At 40.9% G+C, this 23,295-nt stretch overlaps 1 protein-coding gene across 2 annotated transcripts in view; it reads left to right on the top strand.

Moving 5' to 3' along the window:
- The window catches only part of NBEA (neurobeachin), an 896,160-nt gene that overhangs the window by 286,605 nt on the left and 586,260 nt on the right, over positions 1-23,295 (top strand). For both annotated transcript variants that reach the window (XM_028135810.2, XM_008158996.3), the window contains exons 26-28: positions 191-371; positions 7,019-7,149; positions 11,397-11,504. In XM_028135810.2, the coding sequence (XP_027991611.2) occupies positions 191-371; positions 7,019-7,149; positions 11,397-11,504 (420 nt within the window). The remainder of the gene's footprint in view (positions 1-190; positions 372-7,018; positions 7,150-11,396; positions 11,505-23,295) is intronic.

Raw genomic sequence — 23,295 nt, 5'->3', positions numbered from 1 at the left:
AATTCATAGGTAACTAAATAAATTCAATAACTAGCTCTTATATATATCAAATTAGATTATAATTTGCAATCTATAATTTATTTTGTTTACAAAATATACTAAATATACTAAACTACTCTTCACTTGTAATATGTATGTACATGTATTATACTTCTAAATTTTAACAAGTCTTAAATCTTCTTTTTTAAAGACGGAATTGGAAAACATTGAAGTGACACAAGGCATGTCAGCTGAGACAGCAGTAACTTTCCTCAGCCGATTGATGGCTATGGTTGATGTACTTGTATTTGCCAGCTCTCTAAATTTTAGTGAGATTGAAGCTGAAAAAAACATGTCTTCTGGAGGTTTAATGCGACAGTGCCTAAGGTTAGGTAAGTCTTAAGAATAAAGGTGTCCATTTTATAATTATCTACAGAGTAGTTATTTGACATTCTGTGGTATATAAAGTATTGATTATACAAGTTGATTATATAATGTAGAAATCATTATAATAAATTATAGAAAATTATAATATCTTCACATTGGAGATTTATAGAATTGATCATCTTGAATGGATTATAATTTGAAATAGAATTAAATGTATTTTGACTTATTTAAAATTTAATAGGACTGTAACATTTTTAATTGAACTGATTTTAATGTATATTAATTTATTAATTCTTTTCTGGTAGACTAATACAGAGGGTAGTTGCTCTGGGATCACACACATATCAGAAAAATCAGGACATAGTTTTATACACAAAATGCTGAAGAATAAATTGACTATGCCAGTCTCATTGTGTCTCTCAGAGTTAACTGTTAACTCAATAAACATTACTGTACCTATGCAGTTCACCTACTAGCTTGTGTTGCAAAGAAACTAAGCAATATTAAATATTGTACATCAACTACGATTGAAAAATAAAAAATTTAAAAATCTATAGATATTTGGAGAATGAAAAATAAAACAAAACAGGATGCCATATGGCTACTTCCAAATACTTTTTTAAAAAGAAAGAAAAGAAAACTTAACACTGACAACTCTTAGTAAATTTAGACCAGCTCAAGGCAGGAACCATCTTTACCACTCTTACCTGTCTTAAAGGGGTAATTTATTTATACTCTTTAAACTTTACAAAAAACAGAAAGCTACTATTTATATACTTGCCTTACATCATGAGTAAGATGTAAGAAACCAAGACATTAGATAGGAGGAAATTCCTAATGTGTACTCTTTTTACCCATAATTAAAAAACAAAAACAAAACAAAAACTTATGTAAAAAGCTATAGGTGTATAATTTCAGGGGAGAAGTTTCTGACCTAAGAAAGGCATTAGAACTGCTTTAAGAATGATATGTTAATTAATATGATTGTGATTGTCATTTCACAATGTATTTATCCTATATAATAAAAGCATAATATGCTAAGTGTCCAGTCATCCGGTCGGCTGTTCAGCCATTCAAAGCATAATATGCTAAAGAATAGAGGCCCGGTGCACGAAATTCGTGCACGGAGGGGGGTTGTCCCTCAGGCAAGCCTGTACCCTCTCCAATATGGGACCCCTCAAGGGATGTCCGACTGCCCCGGACATCCCTTTCACAATCCAGGACTGCTGGCTCCCAACTGCTTGCCTGCCTGCCTTTCTGATTGCCCCTAACCACTTCTGCCTACCAGCCTGATCACCCCCTAACCACTCTGCTGCCAGCCTGTTTGCCCCCAACTTCCCTCCTCTGTCGGCCTGGTCACCCCTAACTGCCCTCTCCTGCAGGGTTGATCACCTCCAACTGCCCTCCCTTGCAGGCCTGGTCCTTCTCAACTGCCCTCCCTTGCAGGCCGGGTGCCTCCCAACTGCCCTCTCTTGCTGGCCATCTTGTGGTGGCCATCCTATGTCCATATGGGGCAGGATCTTTGAGCACATGGGGGCAGCTATATTGTGTGTTGCAGTGATGATCAATCTGCATAGTACTCTTTTGTTAGATAGGATAGAGGCCTGGTACAGGGGTGGGGGCCAGCTGGTTTGCCCTGAAGGGTGTCCCAGATCAGGTGGGTGTTCCCTTGGGGCGTGGGGCGGCCTGAGCGAGGGGCCTGTGGTGGTTTGCAGGCGGGCCACGCCCCCTGGCAACGCAAGTGGAGGCCCTGGTATCTGGAATTTATTTTCCTTCTACAATTGAAACTTTGTAGCCTGGAGCAGAGCCAAGCCTGGGGCTCCCTCCACAGCTGGCAGCCATTTCTGTTGGGGTTATAATTGAAACTTTGTTGCCTTAAGCGGGTGGGCCCGGCCAGGGTGTGTGGAAAGCTTTGCTTCCCCTGTTGCCGGCGGCAACCCTGGCCTGCTCTCTCAAGTTCCATTCTGCTACCATTTGTTTGAATTTGTTTACCTTCTATAATTGAAACTTTGTAGCTTGAGTGGAGGCTTAGGCCTGGCAAGGGCAGGAGGAAAGCTTGGCTTCCTCTGTTACCTAGGAAACCTTGCTCTCTGTGGCTGTAGCCATCTTGGTTTGGGTTAATTTGCATGCTTGCTCTGATTGGATGGTGGGTGTGGCTTGTGGGCGTGTCGGAGGTATGGTCAATTTGCATATTTGTCTATTATTAGGTAGGATATGCTAAGGGCACTCAACTATTTGCTATGACGTGCACTGACCACCAGGGGACAGACGCTCCAACTGGTAGGTTCGCTTGCTGCTGGGGTATGGCTGATCAGGACAGAACTAGATGGGCCAGACACACCCTGGAGCCTCGGGCAGCCCCTCCTCAGCTGGCCAACCTACCGTGTCCCTAAACTGTCAGTCAGACATCCCCTGAGGGCTCCCAGACTGTGAGAGGGCGCAGGCCGGGTTGAAGGAACCCCCCCCCCCCCAAGTGCATGAATTTTGTGCACTGGGCCTCTAGTGAATACATAAAAAAATTTATAAGTACATACAATTTTATTTCTCAACAAGAGGCCTGCTGCACACATTTGTGCATGGGTGGAGTCTACTGGCCCACCTCGATGGGGACCATTGTGCCAGGCCAGCAGGGAGTAGGAGACACAGGAGGTTGGCCGGCCCTGCCCTTGATGGGGGGATTAGGGATAGGGACAGCCGGGGGAGTTTGGCTGGCAAGGCCCGTCCCCAATCGGTGTGGGGGCAATCGGAGGCAGGGCTGGCTGGGGGGAGGGGCCACAGGTGTACATCCCACCCGGTCCCCCAAGACCAGGAACTGCACAGGCGCCCCCAGAGCACCAGCGTGGCGCATTCTTTTGCACGCTCTCTCAGTTTCCTCCAAGAGCTTCAGGGCCGCAGGAGGTGCGGTGCTTTCTGGGAGTTGTAGTGTGCTTCCTCAACAAAGGGCCCTCCTGTAGACTGGGCTCTGGGTTTCCAGGAATTACGCCTCCCGGCATACCCCACACTAGGGCACCAAAAGTTTGCCCAGGTCGGCCTTATCCATCAGCGCAGAATGGAGGACCTGGGAAGCCGGCTGCTGCGGGAGGAGGGAATGTGCTTTCGTGTGGGGCAAGACTGTCCTGTTCATCCCAATCATTGCAAACAGGCAGAGGCAGGGCGGGGTGAGAATGGGGTGCCTGAGGCTGGCCAGGGGTGCAGCGCAGGAGGAGGCTTTGGTGGCTGCGGCGGCAGTGTGAGCGCGAGGAGGCGGTGGCTGCGGCGCGGGTGGTTGGCCGTGCGGCGGTAAGCACAGGTTAGTGAGGGGCAGCGGTGACATGCAGGGGTCGCAGTGCGCCCCCTCGCGTGCCCGGGAGCCCTCTCCTCACCCGCCTCGCAGTAGTGTCTGTCAGGCAGCCTGCGGGGCTGGGCTAGACTTGGGGTTGGGAGGTATGGCTGCCCCTAGTGCGGGTTCTTCCAGGAAGGCTTTACCTCAGTTCTCGCCCTCTTTGCTGTGTGTTCCTCCCACTTCCCAGGAAGGCCTCCCTCGTGGCAGCCGCATTTGTAATTTAGTGCTCTCGAGGTCTAGAGAAGCACAGCCAGGAACTGAGCCCCTCCCCCCTGGGGCTCCAGGCCTCAGGGCAGCTCTTCGGCACCTTGAAACAGGGGAGAAGAGTGGGAGGGTCCAATCGGGGGAAGGGGCTGCAGGAGTTTGCGGGGGCAGATCGGGCTGGTTGGCCGCCACAGTGCATGTCATAGTGACTGGTCACTCCAGTCATTCTGGTCGTTCTGCCATTCGGTAGCTGGGCTTTTATATCTCTATCTACATAAAACCCTAATAGACGGGACTGCGGAACAACCAAACAGCCGGTTGCTATGACATGCGCTGACCACCAGGGGGCATGCACGAAACATGGTAGGTGTCGGCAGCAGGTGGCAGAGCACAGAACATGGCGGACGTTGGCCGCAGTGGGATGGTGGAGCAGGTGAGTGGGGGTGCCAGACCAAGGCGGGCGCCGGTTGCTGTCTTCGGGGGAGCCTCTGATGGTTACTGAAAATTCTTTGCTCCCATGTGTCGTGGTCCCGCCGGGTGCTCGCACCTGCTGCCGGTGTGCTGGTCCTGCTTGCGCCTGGCGCCGGCCCCAAACGCTCAACGCTGTCAGCAGGTTTGAGTGGTAGGTGCCGGCCCCAATCACCCCTCAGGGCTTCTTTACCTCCCCCAGTTCCTGAGAGGTGATCAGGGCCGGCAGCTGCCTCTCTCACCCGCTGCCAGTGCTGGAGGCACTGCTCGCACCCACTTCAAGCGCTGGCACCAGTCTCAATCGCTCAGCGCCATCAGTGGGTGTGAGCAGCAGCTGCCGGCCCCAATAACCCCTGAGGGCTTCTCCACCTCCCCATGCTCCTGAGGGGTGATCGGGGCAGCAGCCGCTGCTCACACCTGCTGACGGCACTGGTCCCATCTGCACCTGCTGCCGGCACTGGCCCCAAAAGCTCTGTGCTGTCACCGGATGCAAGCGGGGCTGGTGCTGTCAGTGCATGGGAGCGGCAGGAGTGGGGCTGCCGGCACACAGGGGACTGGGGGCTGTGGCGGGAGGGACTGGGCGGGGCACGGAGGATGGGCCGAGACCCGCCCCTGTGCCCACAGCAGCCTCGTGGCCCACAGTTCCTTTCAAGATGCACAAATTCGTGCATTGGGCCCCTAGTGTAGATTATAATTGAATTAAAATAGTATGACAGAATGAAACCTACTTTTTGTTTTGTATTTTTTAAAGATGTACATGCTGAGAGGAGTCATTTCATGCCTCTTAGACAGAGATTGAACACACACAGAGAAATTTCTCTTAACAGTGAGAAGTGTGAGTTAATTTACTGTAGGCCATCATGGACATTGCCACTCATATTTAACAGTAGCTGATAGATTGAACATTATGAGAAAGATAAATATTTTTAAATGCCTCAGTATCTTCAAACCAGCACTTATTTGGTTATTTTGAGTTTTTATTTCTAATATATTCCAAGGCTTTACTGCTGATTTAATTTTTATCCTAATAATTCCTAGCAGATTTATTTCCTTGGAATGTTGTATAAGTGAATAATAATAAAGCAAACAATTATATATCTATGTCTGTTTACTGTTCTAAGCACTTTACATATATTAATTCAATTAATCCTTATAAGGATTCTCTAAAGAAGTATTTTTATACTCATTTTGTATATGAGGAAACTAAGGCACAGATAGTTTAAGCAGCTGGCCAAGATCACATAGATCAGAAGTGGCAGAGCCAGGATTTAAGCTCCTGTGATCTGATTCCAAAATCGGTACTGTTTATTGCTGTACTTTACTGTTTCTTAAAATAAGTAAATAAAAAGTTTCTTCTTATTGAATGCTTATTGACAAAGGCCATAGACTTTCCTACCGTGAGGAAAGATGGTTGTTGGGATTTGTGATAGTTGCTAAGGTAGTCAAATTATGGGAAGACGTCTTATGCAAAAGAACTTACCAAATATGAATATTAATTTTATAAAAACATTTTAGTGATTCTTAAAATTCAGGATTTTGAGTGATGGAGGGGATAGACAAACTATGGAAGAGTATATTGGGAACTTCAAAAGCCCTGTTAATATTCTGGTTTTTTTAGCTAGTACATGAGTATTTTGATTAAATTTTGTAACTACACCTATGTTTCATATGTACTTTTCATCACTATCCTATATAATAAAGAGCTAATATGCTAATTAGACGGAACAGCAGAACAGCGATCTGGAAGACCTTCTGACAACCGTCCAGAAGGCAGGGCTGCGGGGGCCGAGTCAGCGGGGCTGCCAAGGCTGAGCCCCTTCCATGAATTCTGTGCATCAGGCCTCTAGCTACTGTAAATGTTAAAGATTACCTGTCCTGCTCCCACCCATGTTAAAGATGTATGTGTCTCTCCGTTTTGCTTCTTATCCAATCCTAGAGATTTCCCAGCTTTGCTTTCTTCTGCACCCTTAATCTACAACCAAAGGATTTCATGTAACCCTCCTTATGACTTTTCCTTTCATTCTAATCCTATATAATAAAAGCCTAATATGCTTAGTGTCTGGTCGTCCGGTCATCCGTTTAACCAATCAAAGCATAATATGCTAATGATATGCTAAGGCTGCTCAATCGCTTGCTATGATATGCACTGACCACCAGGGGGCAGATAGTCGACCAGTCAATCAGTTGCTATGATATGCACTAACCACCAGGGGGCTGACGCTCGAAGCAGGAGCTGCCCCCTGGTGGTCAGTGTGCTCCCACAGAGGGAGTGCTGCTCAGCCAGAAGCCAGGCTCATACCTGGTGAGCACAGCGGTGGTGGTGGGAGCCTCTCCTGCCTCTGCGGCAGTGCTAAGGATGTCCAACTGATGTCCAGCGGGAGCGGGCCTAAGCTGTCAGTCGGACATCCCCCAATTGCTCATGGACTGCAAGAGGGCACAGACTGGTTTGAGGGACTCCCCCTCCCCACCACCAGTGCACAAATTTTGTGTACCAGGCCTCTAGTATTTTATAATTATCAAACATATTTACTGATCTCGTTGATTTAAGTATAATAATGGGATGGAGGAAGGGGAAAGAAAGAATAATAGAACCTAGCAACTTATATCAACATGTCAAAGTCAACAATTTATATTAATAATAACCTTTTGGTTTTTTAGTTTGTTGTGTTGCTGTGAGAAACTGTTTAGAATGTCGGCAGAGACAAAGGGACAGAGGGAACAAATCTTCCCATGGAAGCAGTAAACCTCAAGAAGCAACCCAAAGTATGACTGCCATAGCAGCTTCAAAGGTAATTCAATATTTTCTATGTTAATGTAACTTACCTTAATTTTTTTTTTTAACTTTATGAGAACAGAACTACAAAGGGTTTAGTGATCAGGCATCACCAGGCTCCAGTGCTGCCTTCTCTTTTCATAATATGGCACCAAGATATTTAACAGCTCTGAGACTTGAATTTTTGTTTTTTACATGAAGATACTAATAATATCTACTTCCTAGGGCTCTTTTAAGGATTATAGCATACATAGATCTGAAAAGTTCTTAGTTATAACTATTTCTAATACATATATTTTATACATAGTTTAATATATATTGAAAAATGAATGAATAATATGTATTACTTGAGTGAATAATGTTCTTTAGGTGATAAACATTCCCATAATGTTCAGTAAAAATACATTGAATGTCCAGGAAATGAATGACCAGTGGAGAGTATTTTGAAACCTGCTATTAATCATTATCCTAAACTAGAAGCCCGTTGCACGAAGTTTCGTGCAATAGACCTTCCTTCACCTGGCTGCCGGCACCAGTTTTCTGCCAGCAGCAGTTTTCCTCTGGCCACCAACCGATCGGAGCGTCTCCCGCCAGCGCGATTGGCCACCCCGAGAGGAACTCCGATCGGGAGGCGCTCCGATCCGCGGGTGGCCAGAGGAAAACTGCTGCTGGCGGAAAACTGGTGCTGGCAGCCACGCAATCGGCCACCCCGAGTTCCGCCACCGGTGCCTTCTGCTGGCTCCATCGGTCCTCCCGCTCATCCTGTCAGCCCAATTGGCCACCCCAAGTCCCGCCCCCAGCCTGCCGCCGGCCCAATCGTGGGCGTTGCGGAGTGTTGGTTATTTGCATACTTCCCTTTTATTAGGTAGGATTAGCTCTCTTTATCATATGTGTAAGTGACTCTGCAACTTTTCCCTTTACCCTTGCTTTTACCATTTTAGTCACATTATACACTTCATTCATTTCATCAGAAAACTCTTTTTAGTCTTTATTTACTGACTTTTACATGGGTTCCCTTTTCTTGAAGTTTGTATCTGTATTTTTTACCCAACAAAAATCTATTCAACTCTTGGCTATAATTAAGGGCTACTCTGAGGAAAGTGTTTTGAGATACTGTCACTGTCACCCTGGTCTACGGTAGATATTTGTTTGATCTACTCCACTAGTAATTAGATATTTGATATTGGCACATGATTTTTCCCCTCAATAAGTGAAGACATGGAATAGAAGTTTAATTAATTTAAAAAGTTCTATGACTTCAAACTTCTGCAGTTTTTAAACAGAACAACCACATATTTAGTATATCTGTATTGCAGCATCTTTCCTTTTCACTACATACTATTTTACTGCTCACAAGTCTCCACAGGACACTCCATTGCTTATAAAATTAAATATAAAAACTTTAGCAGTAATGCCTCATGTTATTTTTGTGGGCATAGTAAACTCTAAGTTACTTGAGAGTGTTCCATATCTTGTACATCTTTGTAACTCCAGAGCTTGTATAGCACTGTGAGCACTTTATCAAAAAAGCACAAACTCTAGAGTCAGACAGTTCTGAGTTTGTATCTTGGCTATACCACTTAGTGATTTTGTGAGCCAAGACATATTCCTTAATCTCCTATGCCTCAGTTTTCCAGTCTTTAAAATGGATCAAATCTTAACTTAAAAGGTGTTTGTGTGACTTAAATAAAAAAACAATAATGTATTAAAATACTTAATTCTGACATGCAGTGAACATTCAATTAATACTAATACCCTTCCTTTTTCTAGCAGTTAACCACTCATTGTATAACTCATTAAATGAATAAATAAACTACTATTTTTTAGAGCTTTGATTTTAAAGGTGTCTGTACTCAATTCAGGAGGCAAAGCGAACTTTTCAAGACAGTCAAGCCAAGTATTACTCTGATTGTAGAATATGAACAGAAAAGTCCAAAAAGAAGGAAATTTGTAGTATTTTACTTGAGGTATTCCATTTCTCTAGCAAGAACCTTGGCAATGAAAATGGATAATAAGTGATCACTATAGAAACATTAGAGGAAAAGTTGACTTAGTAAGATAACACATTTCAGGACAGAGAATCATTGGACCGGTTGGTGAGTGTTCCTTTTTGACTTCCTGTTATATATCTACCTAATAAAATAATAACACGCTAATTGACCGTACCTTCACGATACCCACCAGCCAATCAGGAGTGAGTATGCAAATCAACCCAACAAAGATGGGTTAATTTGCATACGCAAGCATGGAGCATAGGGCGGGACACTTGCATCATCGCCATGGCGACGACGCAGGCTTTCCACACCACCCCAGCCACTCCAGGCCTCTGGGCAGCGTGGGAAGGCAGAAAGGCGGCTCCGGGCCGGAGCGAAGGCGGTGCCTGCAGCCAGGAGAACGAAGGCCCATTCTTGCACAAATCTTCATTCGTGCATTGGGCCACTAGTATATATATATTTTTTAAAAATAAATCTTTATTATTGAAAATATTACATATATCTCCTTCCCCCTCCCCCCATTGACCCCCTCCAGCCATCCACCCCAGGTCTTCAGCACCCTGTTGTTTGTGTCAATGGTTTATGCATGTATGTATACAAGGTCTTTGGTTGATTACCTCCCAGCACCCACCCTCCCCCGCCTTCCTTCTGAGATTCCACACTCTGTTCCATGCTTCCATGTCTCTGGTTCCCTGCTTTTATGCATTTTTATGTGCTACTTTAATAAGGAAACACCTTAGTTAATTTGGGTGTGGCACTAACCTGTGTGGATTTGCAGGGGTCTCATTTTTTATACTTTCTAAAAAGGAGTGATGATACAAGCTTTTTTTCTTTTCTTTATTGATTAAGGTATTACATATGCTTTTATAAGGATTAAATTACATTATGGATATACAAACATTTTGTAAAATGGTTTATAAATTAAAATGTAATTTCATTTTTGCCATAAATTATGTACTTTTATGCTGTTAATGCATTATTTTTTTTTGTCTTGTGATAAATATTGTTATCCTATTATTTAGATTAAATCACTGAGGTTTATAGATGTTAAATATTTCACCTAAGGTTATATTGCTGGTAAGTTTTGGAATTGTAATGTAGACCAAATAACTATCAACCTTCAAATACCATGCTCTTTTTACTGTCCTGTGCTGCAGTGGAAATCATCTTAATTTTTGGAACAAAATATCATAATTGAGGTCTATAGAGAAATAGGAAGATATTTTTAATCATATAACAGCAAGTTATTTATAGGAATTATATTTTGTACATCACATATATTACCTAGTTTAATTCATGCAATTAAAAATTACTGATTAGGGAGGGAGGGAGAGAGGAGAAAGAGAAGGGGAGAGAGAGAGAGAGAGAGAGAGAGAGAGAGAGAGAGAGAGAGAAAAGAGAAGAATATCTACTTGGTGTTCCACTCATGTATGCATTCATTGGTTGCTTCTTATATGTGCCCTGACCAGGGATTAAACCCCACAACCCTGGGGACTTGAACTTGAAACCTTGGCATATAAAGATGACCCTCTAATCACCTAATTCATGCAATTCTTAACATATTCTGTCCATACAATTCTTAATATGTTGTGTGTGTAAGTGAAAAAGTACTGGATTGAGTTTCAGGGAACTTGACTCTTATTAGTTTGCTATGTGACACATTTCAAATAATTTGTCAGTTTTTGTATCTTCAACTATAAAAAGCATTTTGATGGAAATGGTCTTTAATGTCTTTCAGCTTTAATATTAAGGCTATGTTTGTATTTTTTCAGTTTACCTTTTTCTAACTTGTGTAGCTCATGAAATGGTCACACACATAAAATCTCATATAATAATGTAACATAATAATTTCATATAAAAAGTATGATGGTTAAATGAAACCCAGTGACTCAAAGAGATTTATTAACTAGAGGTAGGGATTGAGGCCCAGTAAATTTTAGTAATAAGCCCAAGGTCACACAGCAGAGATTTAGAGCCCAGATTTTCTGAAGTTCAAAATCAGTCTTTTTTCTTCCACAATCTTACCCATTTTTCTAAGTCTATCTTGGTAGCTCTGGTAATAAAAAACAAGAATACTAGGAAAGGAAATCGACAAGATACAGGAGAACAGAAAATGAGTCTTATAATACAGTATTGTTGTCATTAAATGTTATCCAGTGATGAGTTAAAGAACACGGACAATTTGATGCCTAAATTAGAGAAATTATACTACTATGTAAGTTTATGTATTGTGCTATTATATCTTTATAATTGGGTATCTTTTTTTTAGAATTCATTAGAAAATGTTCCAGGTAACCTTTCTCCTATTAAGGACCCTGATAGACTTCTTCAGGATGTCGATATTAATCGCCTGCGTGCCGTTGTGTTTCGGGATGTGGTAAGTTATGCCTGTTTGATGTCCCAGGGAAAACCTCCCATTATCATTTGTGTAAAATAATTTAAATTTTATAAGAAATCTAGATATTAAAACTAAAGATCCCAATGTTAGGAATTGTGGGATTTATAACATACTTCTGTTTATAAAACAGTTGAGCCTTAGCTTTCTCTGAAAGCTTATTGATACATCTTTTTAAATTATGTGAAATTTTGATATAAGTTGTATATATATATTAATTAACATTGTAATTCAACTTACTTTGAATCACCTACTCTCTTTTAGTATTCCCTGTTCCATGTGTAGGTACTAAATAGTTTGTTATCATCAATATTCCTTGGATTATGGATGAAGGGGATTAATTCATTATGGTATTACTGGCATTACTTTTGAAAGAAGAATCTGCATTTTAAAATATATTTTATCTAAATGAAATTGAGTTAGAAGGATAGCTTAGTAAAACTTAAGAAAAAGATAGCTTAAGGAGACAGTTTCATGGAATACTTCAATTATATCATCAATTACTCAAGATAAGCAAAAATAAGATGGGCGTATGTCAGAGCAGACTCAATATGACATCACTGCTTATTATAGTTACTATTTTCCAGCCACTTTGGATTCTAGTTTTCTTTTTTTTATTTTTATTAATTTTTTTCAATTACAGTTTATAATGAGTATTATTTTGTATTAGTTTTAGGTATTTAGCATTATTTTAATTAATGATTTACAAAACATAGAAGAAAGTTTATGTTTTAAATTTACACTTAAGAAATTGGGTGGAGTACTTTAGAATGGCTGAAGTGTAAGTCATATACTATAATACTGGAGGCCCAGTGCACAAAATTCGTGCACTGGGAGGATGTCCCTCAGCCCAGCCTGCACCCTCTGCAATCTGGGACTGCTGGCTCCCAACAGCTCGCCTGCCTGCCAGCCTGATCACCTCCTAACCACTCCCCTGCCAGCCTGCTTGACACCTAACTGCTCCCCTGCCGGCCCGATTGTCCCCTAACTGCCCTCCCCTGCAGGCCTGGTCACCCCCAACTGCCCTCCCCTGTTGGCCTAGTCACCCCTAACTGCCCTTCCCTGCTGTCCCGGTCACCCCTAACTGCCCTCCCTTGCCAACCTGGCCACCCATAACTGCCCTCTCCTGCAGGCCTGGTCCCCTCCAACTGTCCTCCCCTGCAGGCCTGGTTACCCCCAACTGCCCTCCTCTGTCGGCCTTGTCGCCCCTAACTGCCCTCCCCTGCTGGCCTGATCGCCCACAACTGCCCTCCCCTGCTGGCAGTCTTGTGGCGGCCATCTTGTGTCCACATGGGGACGGCCATCTTTGACCACATGGGGGCAGCCATCTTGTGTGTTGGAGTGATGGTCAATTTGCATATTACCTCTTTATTATATAGGATTATATGGTAGTAATATACAGTAGAAAAATAATCTAATATGTATCAATTCTTATAAATCATATGTATCAGTTACATATAATATGTATCAGTTCTTATAAATCACTGGGAAAATTATAAATATATCAACACAAAATTAGGCAGAAGACATAAAATATGAGAATTAAGGTAACAAACATATGATAAAAATTTATTGTCACCAGTAGTCAAAAGAATGCAATTTAAAACAAAAGTGAGATATTCTTGCTATTAAATAAACTAAAATGTAAAACTTTTAATTCCAGCATTGCAAGGGTACATTAAAATATGCCATCATCCTATATCATAAAAGGGTAATATGCAAATTGGCTCTAATGGTGGAACCACCAGAACAACCACTCAAGTAGTCACTGAGGTGCATTGACCACCTCTAGGTCCCTGTCCCTGGCTAGCAGGCTCCGATTGTCCGATGGCAAATGAGGAACTTGGGGTGGGTGGTGGCGGGGGGCAGGGCCGGCTGCAGGCAGCTGGGGAAGATAGCCCTGATTGCAGACCAGGTCTAGGGACCATACCCACACTCGAATTTCTTGCCCCTGGCTTCTAGTATATAGATATGTATGTGTATATACATACATATCTATCTCACTGTTAGGAATAGAAATTGGATAAAAATTTTGAATAGCTCTTCATCAATATGTGTTAAAATTCTTATAAATATTGATGCCCTATGATCCATTGGTCTTGCTTAGAAGTTGTTTAACCTCATGTGCTCATTAAATATTCCTACAGAAAATTTGGCAACATTATAAATATCTAACAATAGAGTTTCAGCCCCATAAATCATAGTATATTTATTCAAGGGGGAAACTGTGTAGCCATTAAAATCATATTTTTGAGGGAAATTTAATGACATGGAAAAACACTCATATGTTTTAAGGGAAAGTAGCAGTAAACAAAAGTAGTTATATTACACAAATATTACATTTGTATGCTGAGTATATGTGCATGCATATCTTTATTTAAAAAAAAGACTAGAAAAAACATACCAAAATACTACCAATGCTTATCTCTAGGTAGTTTTCATTTTGTGCTTAATCCTTTTATGTTTTTGTATATTCAAATTTTTAATGATAAACCCATATTTCTGTATAATTAATAAATGAAGGGATTTAAAAATAGGAGATAAAATACATGATAGTATAAAAACAATGATATGAAAATCTTATCACAATCTGATTTGTAATCTAGACTTGGAAAAACATCACTTACTAACAATTTGACCATTTAGAAATGGAAATTATTCATCTTGAAAAAAATATTTTGTGGAAAGAATGCTTTTTAAAATGAAGAATGATTAAAACATAGAGCATATCTTTATCTCCAAGAGGCACAGTCAGATCTAACAAGTTTGACATTGTGTTTTAATAGTTAGTAAATTCTGCATTAGGTGATTATGGTAAATTATGATAATTTTGGTAGATAATAACATAATTTTAAGAATTATAGATGTTTTATAAATATGTTGTATAACCAAGCAGTGGCACTTAGTTTTTTTCCTGAAGGAAAGGAATTAAGTGTCCCCACGTGTATCTTACAGAAATACAACTTGTGTTCATTGAGTTTACAGTACATATTAGAAACTTAATATATATTATCCTAAGCTTCCAGTTAACGGTTAAGAGATAGTTAAGACTCAGAAAGAATAAGATCACACAGCTATTATGAGGTAGTAGATTTAGAATTCCAAGGTAGAGCTTTCCAAAGTGTTCTCTTTTTTCATCATCATATTTCACAGATTCTAAGACACTTTTTTTCACGCTTATAAATCTTTGAAATTTGAAAATTACAAATTTTCAAATGTTAACATTTTAGAGGTAATTGTAGATATTATGCTAAGCATTCTACTTGACTTGAATTTTTTATGAGTCCATAGACATTTTTACTAGCCTTAATTTCAGAAACAAATTAGATAAAAAATTTGGTTTTTAAAGAAAAGTAAGTGATAGGATCCAACATGGCTGCTGACAGGATGGCAAGCTGCAAGATAGTGTGTGAGTGAAAGAACAAAAGGAGAGTGCATGGATGTGCGGAGAGTGTCTGTATTTGTAAGTGAGGGACAGGTATATTCCAAGGAATTCTTGGGGACTGCCGGACCGGGCTCCCCTGGCTGGGCAGCCTCTACTGCTGCTGAAATCTCCCCCAGAGCAGCTGGCTGTGCTGCGGAGACCGCACCATCTTGAAAGGGAGAGTGGCGATGATCTGAAGCCCAGCCTTACCTTCAATTGGGGATCTTGGATACCTCCCGGTACCCTACAACTATAACCCCCAGGGATGAGCTGCCTTAGCTGAGAACCCAGGAACACCAAGACTCCAGCCTCTGACCACGGGTGCCTAGAAAGTCTGTCCAGAAGGAGAAAAAGTGGCGCAAATACACGGACACGCCCTGTGCCTTGTCACAGAGCAGAGAGAAGGAACACTAAATTGATTAATATCCACTTGGAATTGGCGAGTTAAACACAGTCATTGCAGGAGATAGAGAGCTACATAACCAGACATCCATCGAGGAGCGATCATGGGGAGACAACGAAACAGCCCACATACAAAAGAAAAGGAGGAATCACCAGAAAGGAAATTAAACTAAATGGACGCAAGCAATATGTCAGAGAAAGAATTCAGAGAAATGGTCATAAGGTCGCTGAAAAGGTTGGAAGACAAATTCAACAATATGTGTAAGAATCAAGAGGAAATGAAGAACCAAGAAGAGATGAAAAATGACATCACTGCAATAAAGAACTCAATAGAAAGCAACAGTAGACTAAAAGAAATGGAGGACCGTATCAGTGAGTTAAAGACAAGGTAGGAAAAATAACCAAACAGAACAGCATCTAGAAAATAAAAAAACAACTTAAAAAACAGGAAAAGAGCCTAAGGGAACTTTGGGACAACATGAAACGAAACAACATCCGCATAACACGGGTATCAGAAGGAGAGGAAAATGAGCAAGGAATAGAAAACCTCTTTGAAGAAATAATGACAGAAAACTTTTCTGATATCGGGAAGACAAAAACTCACACAAGTCCAAGAAGCTCACAGAGTCCCAAACAAGATGAACCCCAAAAGATCGACACCAACACACATTATAATTAAATTGGCAAACACAAATCACAAAGTAAGAATCTTAAAGGCTGCCAGAGAGAGTCAGAAAGTTACCTACAAAGGATCTCCCATCAGACTATCGACTGATTTCTCAACAGAAACACATCAGGCCAAAAGGAAATGGAATAAAATGTACAAAGTCATGCAAAGGAAAGGTCTGAATCCAAGAATACTGTACCCTGCAAGGCTATCAATAAAAATTAAGGGTGAAATCAGGAGCTTCACAGACAAAATAAGGACTAAGGGAGTTTATTACCACCAAACCAGCAATGCAAGAAATGATAAAGGTTCTACTATAAAAAGAAGAAATAGGAAGGGAAGAAGGAACACAAGCATAAAGTATAAAAATGGCGACACACAAGTATCTATGAATCATAACTTCAAATGTAAATGGATTAAATGCCCCAATCAGAAGACATAGGGTAGCTGAGTGGATAAGAAAACATGATGCATATATTTGCTTTCTACAGGAAACCCACCTTAGAACAAAGGACCCTCACAGACTGATTGTAAAGGGATGAAAAAAGGTTTTTCAGGTGAATGGACATTAAAAAAAAGCTGGGTTAGTAATACTTATATCCAACAAATTAGACCTCAATGTGAAGGCAATAACAAGAGGTAAGGAAGGCGACTTCGTAATACTAAAAGGAGCAATTAAACAAGAAGATATAACTCTCGTAAACATATATGCACCAAATACAGGAGCACCCAAATACATTAAAAGATGTCTGGAGGATATAAAGGGAGAGTTTGACAGCAATACAGTCATAGTAGGGACTTTAATACCCCACTAACACCACTGGACAAATCCTCTAAACATAAAATCAGCAAAGAAACAGCAATCCTAAATGACTTACTAGATCACATGGAATTAATTGACATCTTCAGAACATCCCACCCCAAAGCCACAGAATATACATTCTTCTCAAGCGCACATGGGTCATTTTAAAAGATAGACCACATATTGGGGCACAGGCAGAGTCTCTTCAAATTCAAGAAGATAGAAATCATATCAAGCATCTTCTCAGATCACAATGGCATAAAACTAGAAGTCAACTACAAGAAAAACAATTTAAAAAATCAAATACTTGGAGGCTAAATAGCATGCTATTAAACAATGATTGGGTTACCAAAGAGATCAAGAAAGAAATAAAAAGCATCATGGCAACAAATGACAATGAAAACACAGCCATCCAAAATCTATGGGACACAGCGAAAGCAGTCTTGAGAAGGAAGTTCATAGCTCTACAGGCCTATCTCAGAAAACAAGAAAAAATGGTGATAAATTATCTAACCCTACAGCTCAAAGAGTTAGAAAGAGAGCAACAAGAAAAGCTCAGCATAAGCAGAAGGGAGGAAATAAAGATCAGAGCAGAGATAAACGACATAGAGACCAAAAAAACAATACAAACGATCAACAAAACCAAGAGCTGGTTCCTTGAAAGGATAAAAAGGATTGATGAACCTCTAGCCAGGCTCACCAAGAAGCAAAGAGAGAGGACCCAAATAAACAAAATCAGAAATTAAAGAGGTGAAATAACCAATCCCATAGAAATATAAACGATTAAAAAAAATACTATGAACAACTCTATTCCAACAAAATGGACAACCTAGATGAAATGGACATATTCTTAGAAAAATACAAGCTCCCAAAACTCAAGAAGAATCAAAGAAACCTGAATAGGCCAATACCTATGGAAGAAATTGAAGCAGTAATCAAAAATCTTCCAGCAAACAAAAGCCCTAGTCTGGACAGCTTTACATGGGAGTTCTACCAAGCATTCAAAGAAAAAGTAAAACCTATCCTCCTCAGACTATTCCAAAAAATCCAAGAGGAAGGCACACTTCCAAGCTCCTTCTATGAAGCCAGCATTACTCTAATCCCAAAACCATATAAAGACAACACAAAAAAAAAAGAGAACTAAATGCCAATACCATTGATGAACATAGATGCTAAAATCCTCAACAAAATTCCAGCAAATTGGATTCATCATTACATTAGAACGATCATTCACCATGACCAAGTGGGATTTATTCTGGGGATGCAAGGATGGTACAATATCTGAAAATCAATAAATGTGATACACATAGACAAACTGAGAGACAAAAATCACATAATCATATCAATCGATACAGAAAAATCATTTTACTAAATCCAACACCCTTTATTGATAAAAACTCTCAACAATGTGGGAACAGAGGAATCATACCTCAACATAATAAAAGCTCTATATGACACAGCCTCAGGCAACATCATACTCAGTGGGCAAAACTAAACTCATTTCCCCTAAGAACAGGAGCAAGACAGGGATGCCCACTATCACTACTCCTGTTTGAATAGTAGTGGAAGTGCTAGCCATAGAGATCAGACAAGAAGAAGAAATAAAAGGCATCCAAATTGCAAAGAAAAAGTAAAACTCTCCTTGTTCGCAGATGACATGATACTATACATAGAAAACCCCAAAAACTGTATCAAAAAACTACTAGACCTAATAAATGAATTTGGCAATGTAGCAGGATGCAAAATTAACACCCAGAAATCTATGGCCTTTTTATACACCAATAATGAACTCACAGAAAGAGAAATGAAGAACGTTCCCATTTACCATTACACCAAAAAAATGAAGATACCTAGGAATAAACTTAACTAAATATGTTAAAGACCTATACTCAGAAAACTTCAGGACATTGAAAAAAGGAAGACATAAACAAATGTAAGAACATACCATGTTCATGGATTGGTAGAATCAACATTATTAAATTGTCCATAGTACCCAAAGCAATCTTCAGATTCAATGAAATCCTCATTAAAATACCAATGGCACATTTCAAAGATCTAGAAAAACTCTTCAAAAATTCATGTGGAATAAAACAAGACCCTGAATATCCACAGCAATCCTGAGAAAGAAGAACAAAGTTGGAGGGAACACAATACCAGACATCAAGCTACATTACCATGCCACAGTTCTCAAAACTGCCTGGTACTGGAACAAGAACAGACATATGGACCAATGGAACAGAACAGAGAACCCAGACATTGACCCAATCCATTATGCTCAATTAATATTTGACAAAGGCGGCATGAGCATACAATGGAGTTAAAACAGTCTTTAATAAATGGTGCTGGGAAATTTGTACAGATACATGCAAAAAAAAAAAAAATGAAACTAGATCACCAACTTACACCATACGCAAAACAAATTCAAAATGGCTAAAGGACTTGAATGTAAGACGGGAAACCATAAAAATCCTAAAAGACTCCATAGGCAGCAAAATAACAGACATATGTCGCAGCAATATCTTTACAGACACAGCTCCTAGGGCAATGGAGACTAAGGAGAAAATAAACAAATGGGGCTACATCAATATAAAAAGCTTCTGCACAGCAAAAGAAATCATCAGCAAAACAACAAGAAAGCCCACTGCATGGGAGAATATATTTGCTAATGATATTTCCGATAAGGGCTTAATCTCCAAAATTACAGAGAACTCATACAATTTAACAAAAGGAAGATAAACAACCCAATCAAAAAATGCTCAAAGGATGTAAATTGACACTTTTTGAAAGAGGACATACAGAAGACCGAGAGACATATGAAAACATGCTCAATGTCACTAATCATCCGAGTGATGCAAATCAAAACAACAGTGAGATACCATCTCACCCCTGTCAGAATGGCTATCATCAACAAATCAATAAACGACTAGTGCTGGTCAGGATGTGGAGAAAAAGGAACCCTCCTGCACTGCTGGTGGGAATGTAGACTGGTGCAGCCACTGTGGAGAACAGTATGGAGTTTCCTCAAAACATTAAAAATGGAACTCCCGCCGAAACTGGTTTGGCTCAGTGGATAGAGCGTCGGCCTGCGGACTGAAAGGTCACAGGTTCGATTCTGGTCAAGGGCATGTACCTTGGTTGCAGGCACATCCCCAGTAGGGGTTGTGCAAGAGGCAGCTGATCGATGTTTCTCTCTCATCGATGTTTCTAACTCTCTATCCCTCTCTCTTCCTCTCTGTAAAAAATCAATAAAATATACTTAAAAAAAAATGGGACTCCCATTTCAACCAGTAATCCCATTCCTAAGACTATATCCCAACAAACCAGAAACAAATCAGAAAGGATATATGCACTCTAAGTTCATAGCAGCACAATTTACATTAGCTAAAATTTGGACACAGCCTAAGTGCCCATCAGCAGATGAGTGGATTAAAAAACTGTGGTACATCTACACAATGGAATACTATGCCGGTATAAAAAAAGAAAAAACTTTTAAAATTTCAACAACATGTATGGAACTGGCGAACATTATGCTAAGTGAAATAAGCCAGTCAGAAAAAGATAAATATCACATGATCTCACTCATATGTGGGATATAATGATCAACATAATTTGATGAACAAGAATAGATCCAGAGACAAATGGTAGGGGAGGGGGTGTTAGAGAGCAATCAAAGGACTTGTATGCATGCATATTAGCATAACCAATGGACACAGACACTGCGGCAGTGGGAGCTTGCCCGGGGTGGGAATGGCCTGGCGGGGGGTGTCAAGTGGGGGAAAAGGAAACATGTAAAACTTTAGACAATTTAAAAGAAAAAGAAAACTAAATAATAGAATATAACCTTGAGGTGGAAAACTATTTTTTTATCCATAGTCTTTGTCAGCCTTTTTACTTTTTAAGTATGTAATTTTCTTAGTAAGATCACCTCTCTTTCCCTCCTCTCTCTCTCTCTCTCTCTCTCTCGCTCTCGCTCTCGCTCTCGCTCTCGCTCTTGCTCTCTCGCAAGATTAAGGATTTTCATGTTTTCCAAGGATTTCTGAGTTTTGTTGACCCTGAATGAAAGTGAATTCTACCTGCAGTGGCAAGGAGGAACATTTGATAACATGTCAAAGAATAAATTCCTTTCTTGCTCTCATTTGTTTTCAATGGTGAAGACATTGCTGATTTTTTTTAACTTAAAATTTTTATTATTGAAACTATTGCAGATGTCCTCCATTCCCCGTCCCCCCTTTGTCCACCTCCACCCAGCTCCTGTCCTCACCCCATATCCCACTTATCCCTCCCTACACTATTGTCTGTCCAGGGGCTATGCATATATGTTCTTTAGCTAAACCCTTCACCTTCCTTTACCTAGTACCCCCTACTGTATTCTCCTCTGACATTTGTCAGTCTGTTCCATGTATCCATGGTTCTGGTTCTATTTTGTTCCTCAGTTTATATTGTTCATTAGATTCCACTTATAAGTGAGATCATCTATTATTTGTCTTTCCCTGACTCGCTTATTTCCCTTAGCATAATAATCTTCAGGTGCATCCATGTTGTCGCAAACGGTAATAGTTCCTTTCTTTTACAACCATTGTAGTAGTTCATTGTGTAAATATACCACAGCTTTTTATTCAGTCATCTACTGATGGGCACTTGGGCTGTTTCCAGATCTTTTAAATAATGCTACTATGAACATAGGAGTGCATTTATGCATTCTGATTGATATTTTGGGATGCTTAGGATATATACCCATAAGTGGGATCACTGCATCAAAAGGCAGTTCCATTTTTTATTTTTTTTTGGAGGAACCTCCATACTGATTTCCACAGTGGCTGCTTCAGTCTGCATTCCCACCAGAAGTGTACTAGGGTTCCCTTTACTCTACATCCTCTCCAGCACTTGTTGTTTGTTAATTTATTGATAGTAGCCATTCTGGCAGAGGTGAGGTAATACTTCATTGTAGTTTTAACTTGCATCTGTCTGGTGATTAGTGACTTGGAGCATTTTTTCATATGTCTCTTGCCCATCTGTATGTACTCTTTGGACAAGTGTCTATTCAGTTCCTTTGCCCATTTTTTGGTTTTGTTAATCCTCACCCCAGGATATTCTTCCACTGATTTTTACAGAGAGTGGAAGGGAAGGTGAGAGACATACAGAGAGAGAAACATCAATGTGAGAGTGACACATTGATTGGTTGCTTCCTGCATGCACCCTGATCGGGGCCTGGGATCAAGCCTGCAACCAAGGTACTTGCCCACAACTTGAATTGAACCCTGGACCCTTCAGTCTGCAGGCTGTTACTATCCCCTGAGCCAAACCGGCTAGAGCCCTTAGCCCGTGGGGGCTGCTGATCAGCCCCACCTCTCTGATCAGGCCCGGAGGTGCTGACTGGCATAGAAACCAACCAATCAGAACCAAATCTGGGTGAACTGTGAGGAGCCAGTGGCTACCTAGGAGGTGGAGCTTTTGACACTGACTGGCATAGAAACCAACCAATAAGAACCTAATCTCGGTGAACTGTGAAGGCATAACCTAAGGAGGGACCTGAGGAGGCATTTTAAGGGCAATAGCTGTTTGGTGTAAGGTGTAAGAAAGCGGTTCAATTTTTTAAAGACTGATTTGGCAGCATAGTGCATATGGCTGGATATCAGTCCAGATACAGGAATTATGTATTTTTGTTCTGCCAAGGGCATCTCCTCCTGCTGAAAAGGCTCCCCCCTCCCATCCCATTTAAGCAATCCTATCCTATATAATCTATCTATACTACTAAAAGGGTAATATACTAATTAAACCGGTTGACCGGCCATCTTCTGAACATCTGACTTCCTTCCGGACAAAGCCATGGTGGTGGGGGCTAAGGCAGAGAGTGCAGTTGGGGGTGAGATCAGGCTGGCAGGGATGGCCGTTGGGGGTGAAATCAGGCCAGCAGGGGAGGGCAAGTTAGGGGTGATCAGGCAGTCAGGCAGAGGGGTTAGGGGCAATTAGGGACAATCAGGCAGGCAGGCAGGTGAGCAGTTAGGAGCCAGCAGTCCCAGATTGCGAGAGGGATGTCCCCCAAAGGTTCCCCGATTGGAGAGGGTGCAGGCTGGGTAAGGGGACCCCCCCCCCCAATGCACAAATTTTGTGCACCGGGCCACTAGTGTTGAATAAAAGTGGGAAAGTGGATATCTCTGTCTTGTTCCTGACCTTAAGGGAAATGCTTTTAGTTTTTGTCCCTTCGTATGATATTGGCTGATTATTTGTCATATATAGCCTTTATTATGTTGAGGTATGATCCCTTTATTCCCATATTGCTGAGAATTCTATCATAAATGTTTGCTGGATTTTATTGAATAGATTTTCTACATCTATTGATATGATCATGTGATTTTTATCTTTCATTTTGTTTATGTGATGTATCACATTTATTGATTTGTGTAAATTGTACCAGCCTTGTTCCCCAGAATAAATGCCAGTTAGTCATGGTGTATGATCTTTTTAATGTATTGCTGTA

This window comes from Eptesicus fuscus, chromosome 8 (assembly GCF_027574615.1).
Source record: "Eptesicus fuscus isolate TK198812 chromosome 8, DD_ASM_mEF_20220401, whole genome shotgun sequence".
In the NCBI taxonomy this organism is placed as follows: Eukaryota; Metazoa; Chordata; class Mammalia; order Chiroptera; family Vespertilionidae; genus Eptesicus; species Eptesicus fuscus.
This window is presented reverse-complemented; position numbering and strand designations above follow the sequence as displayed.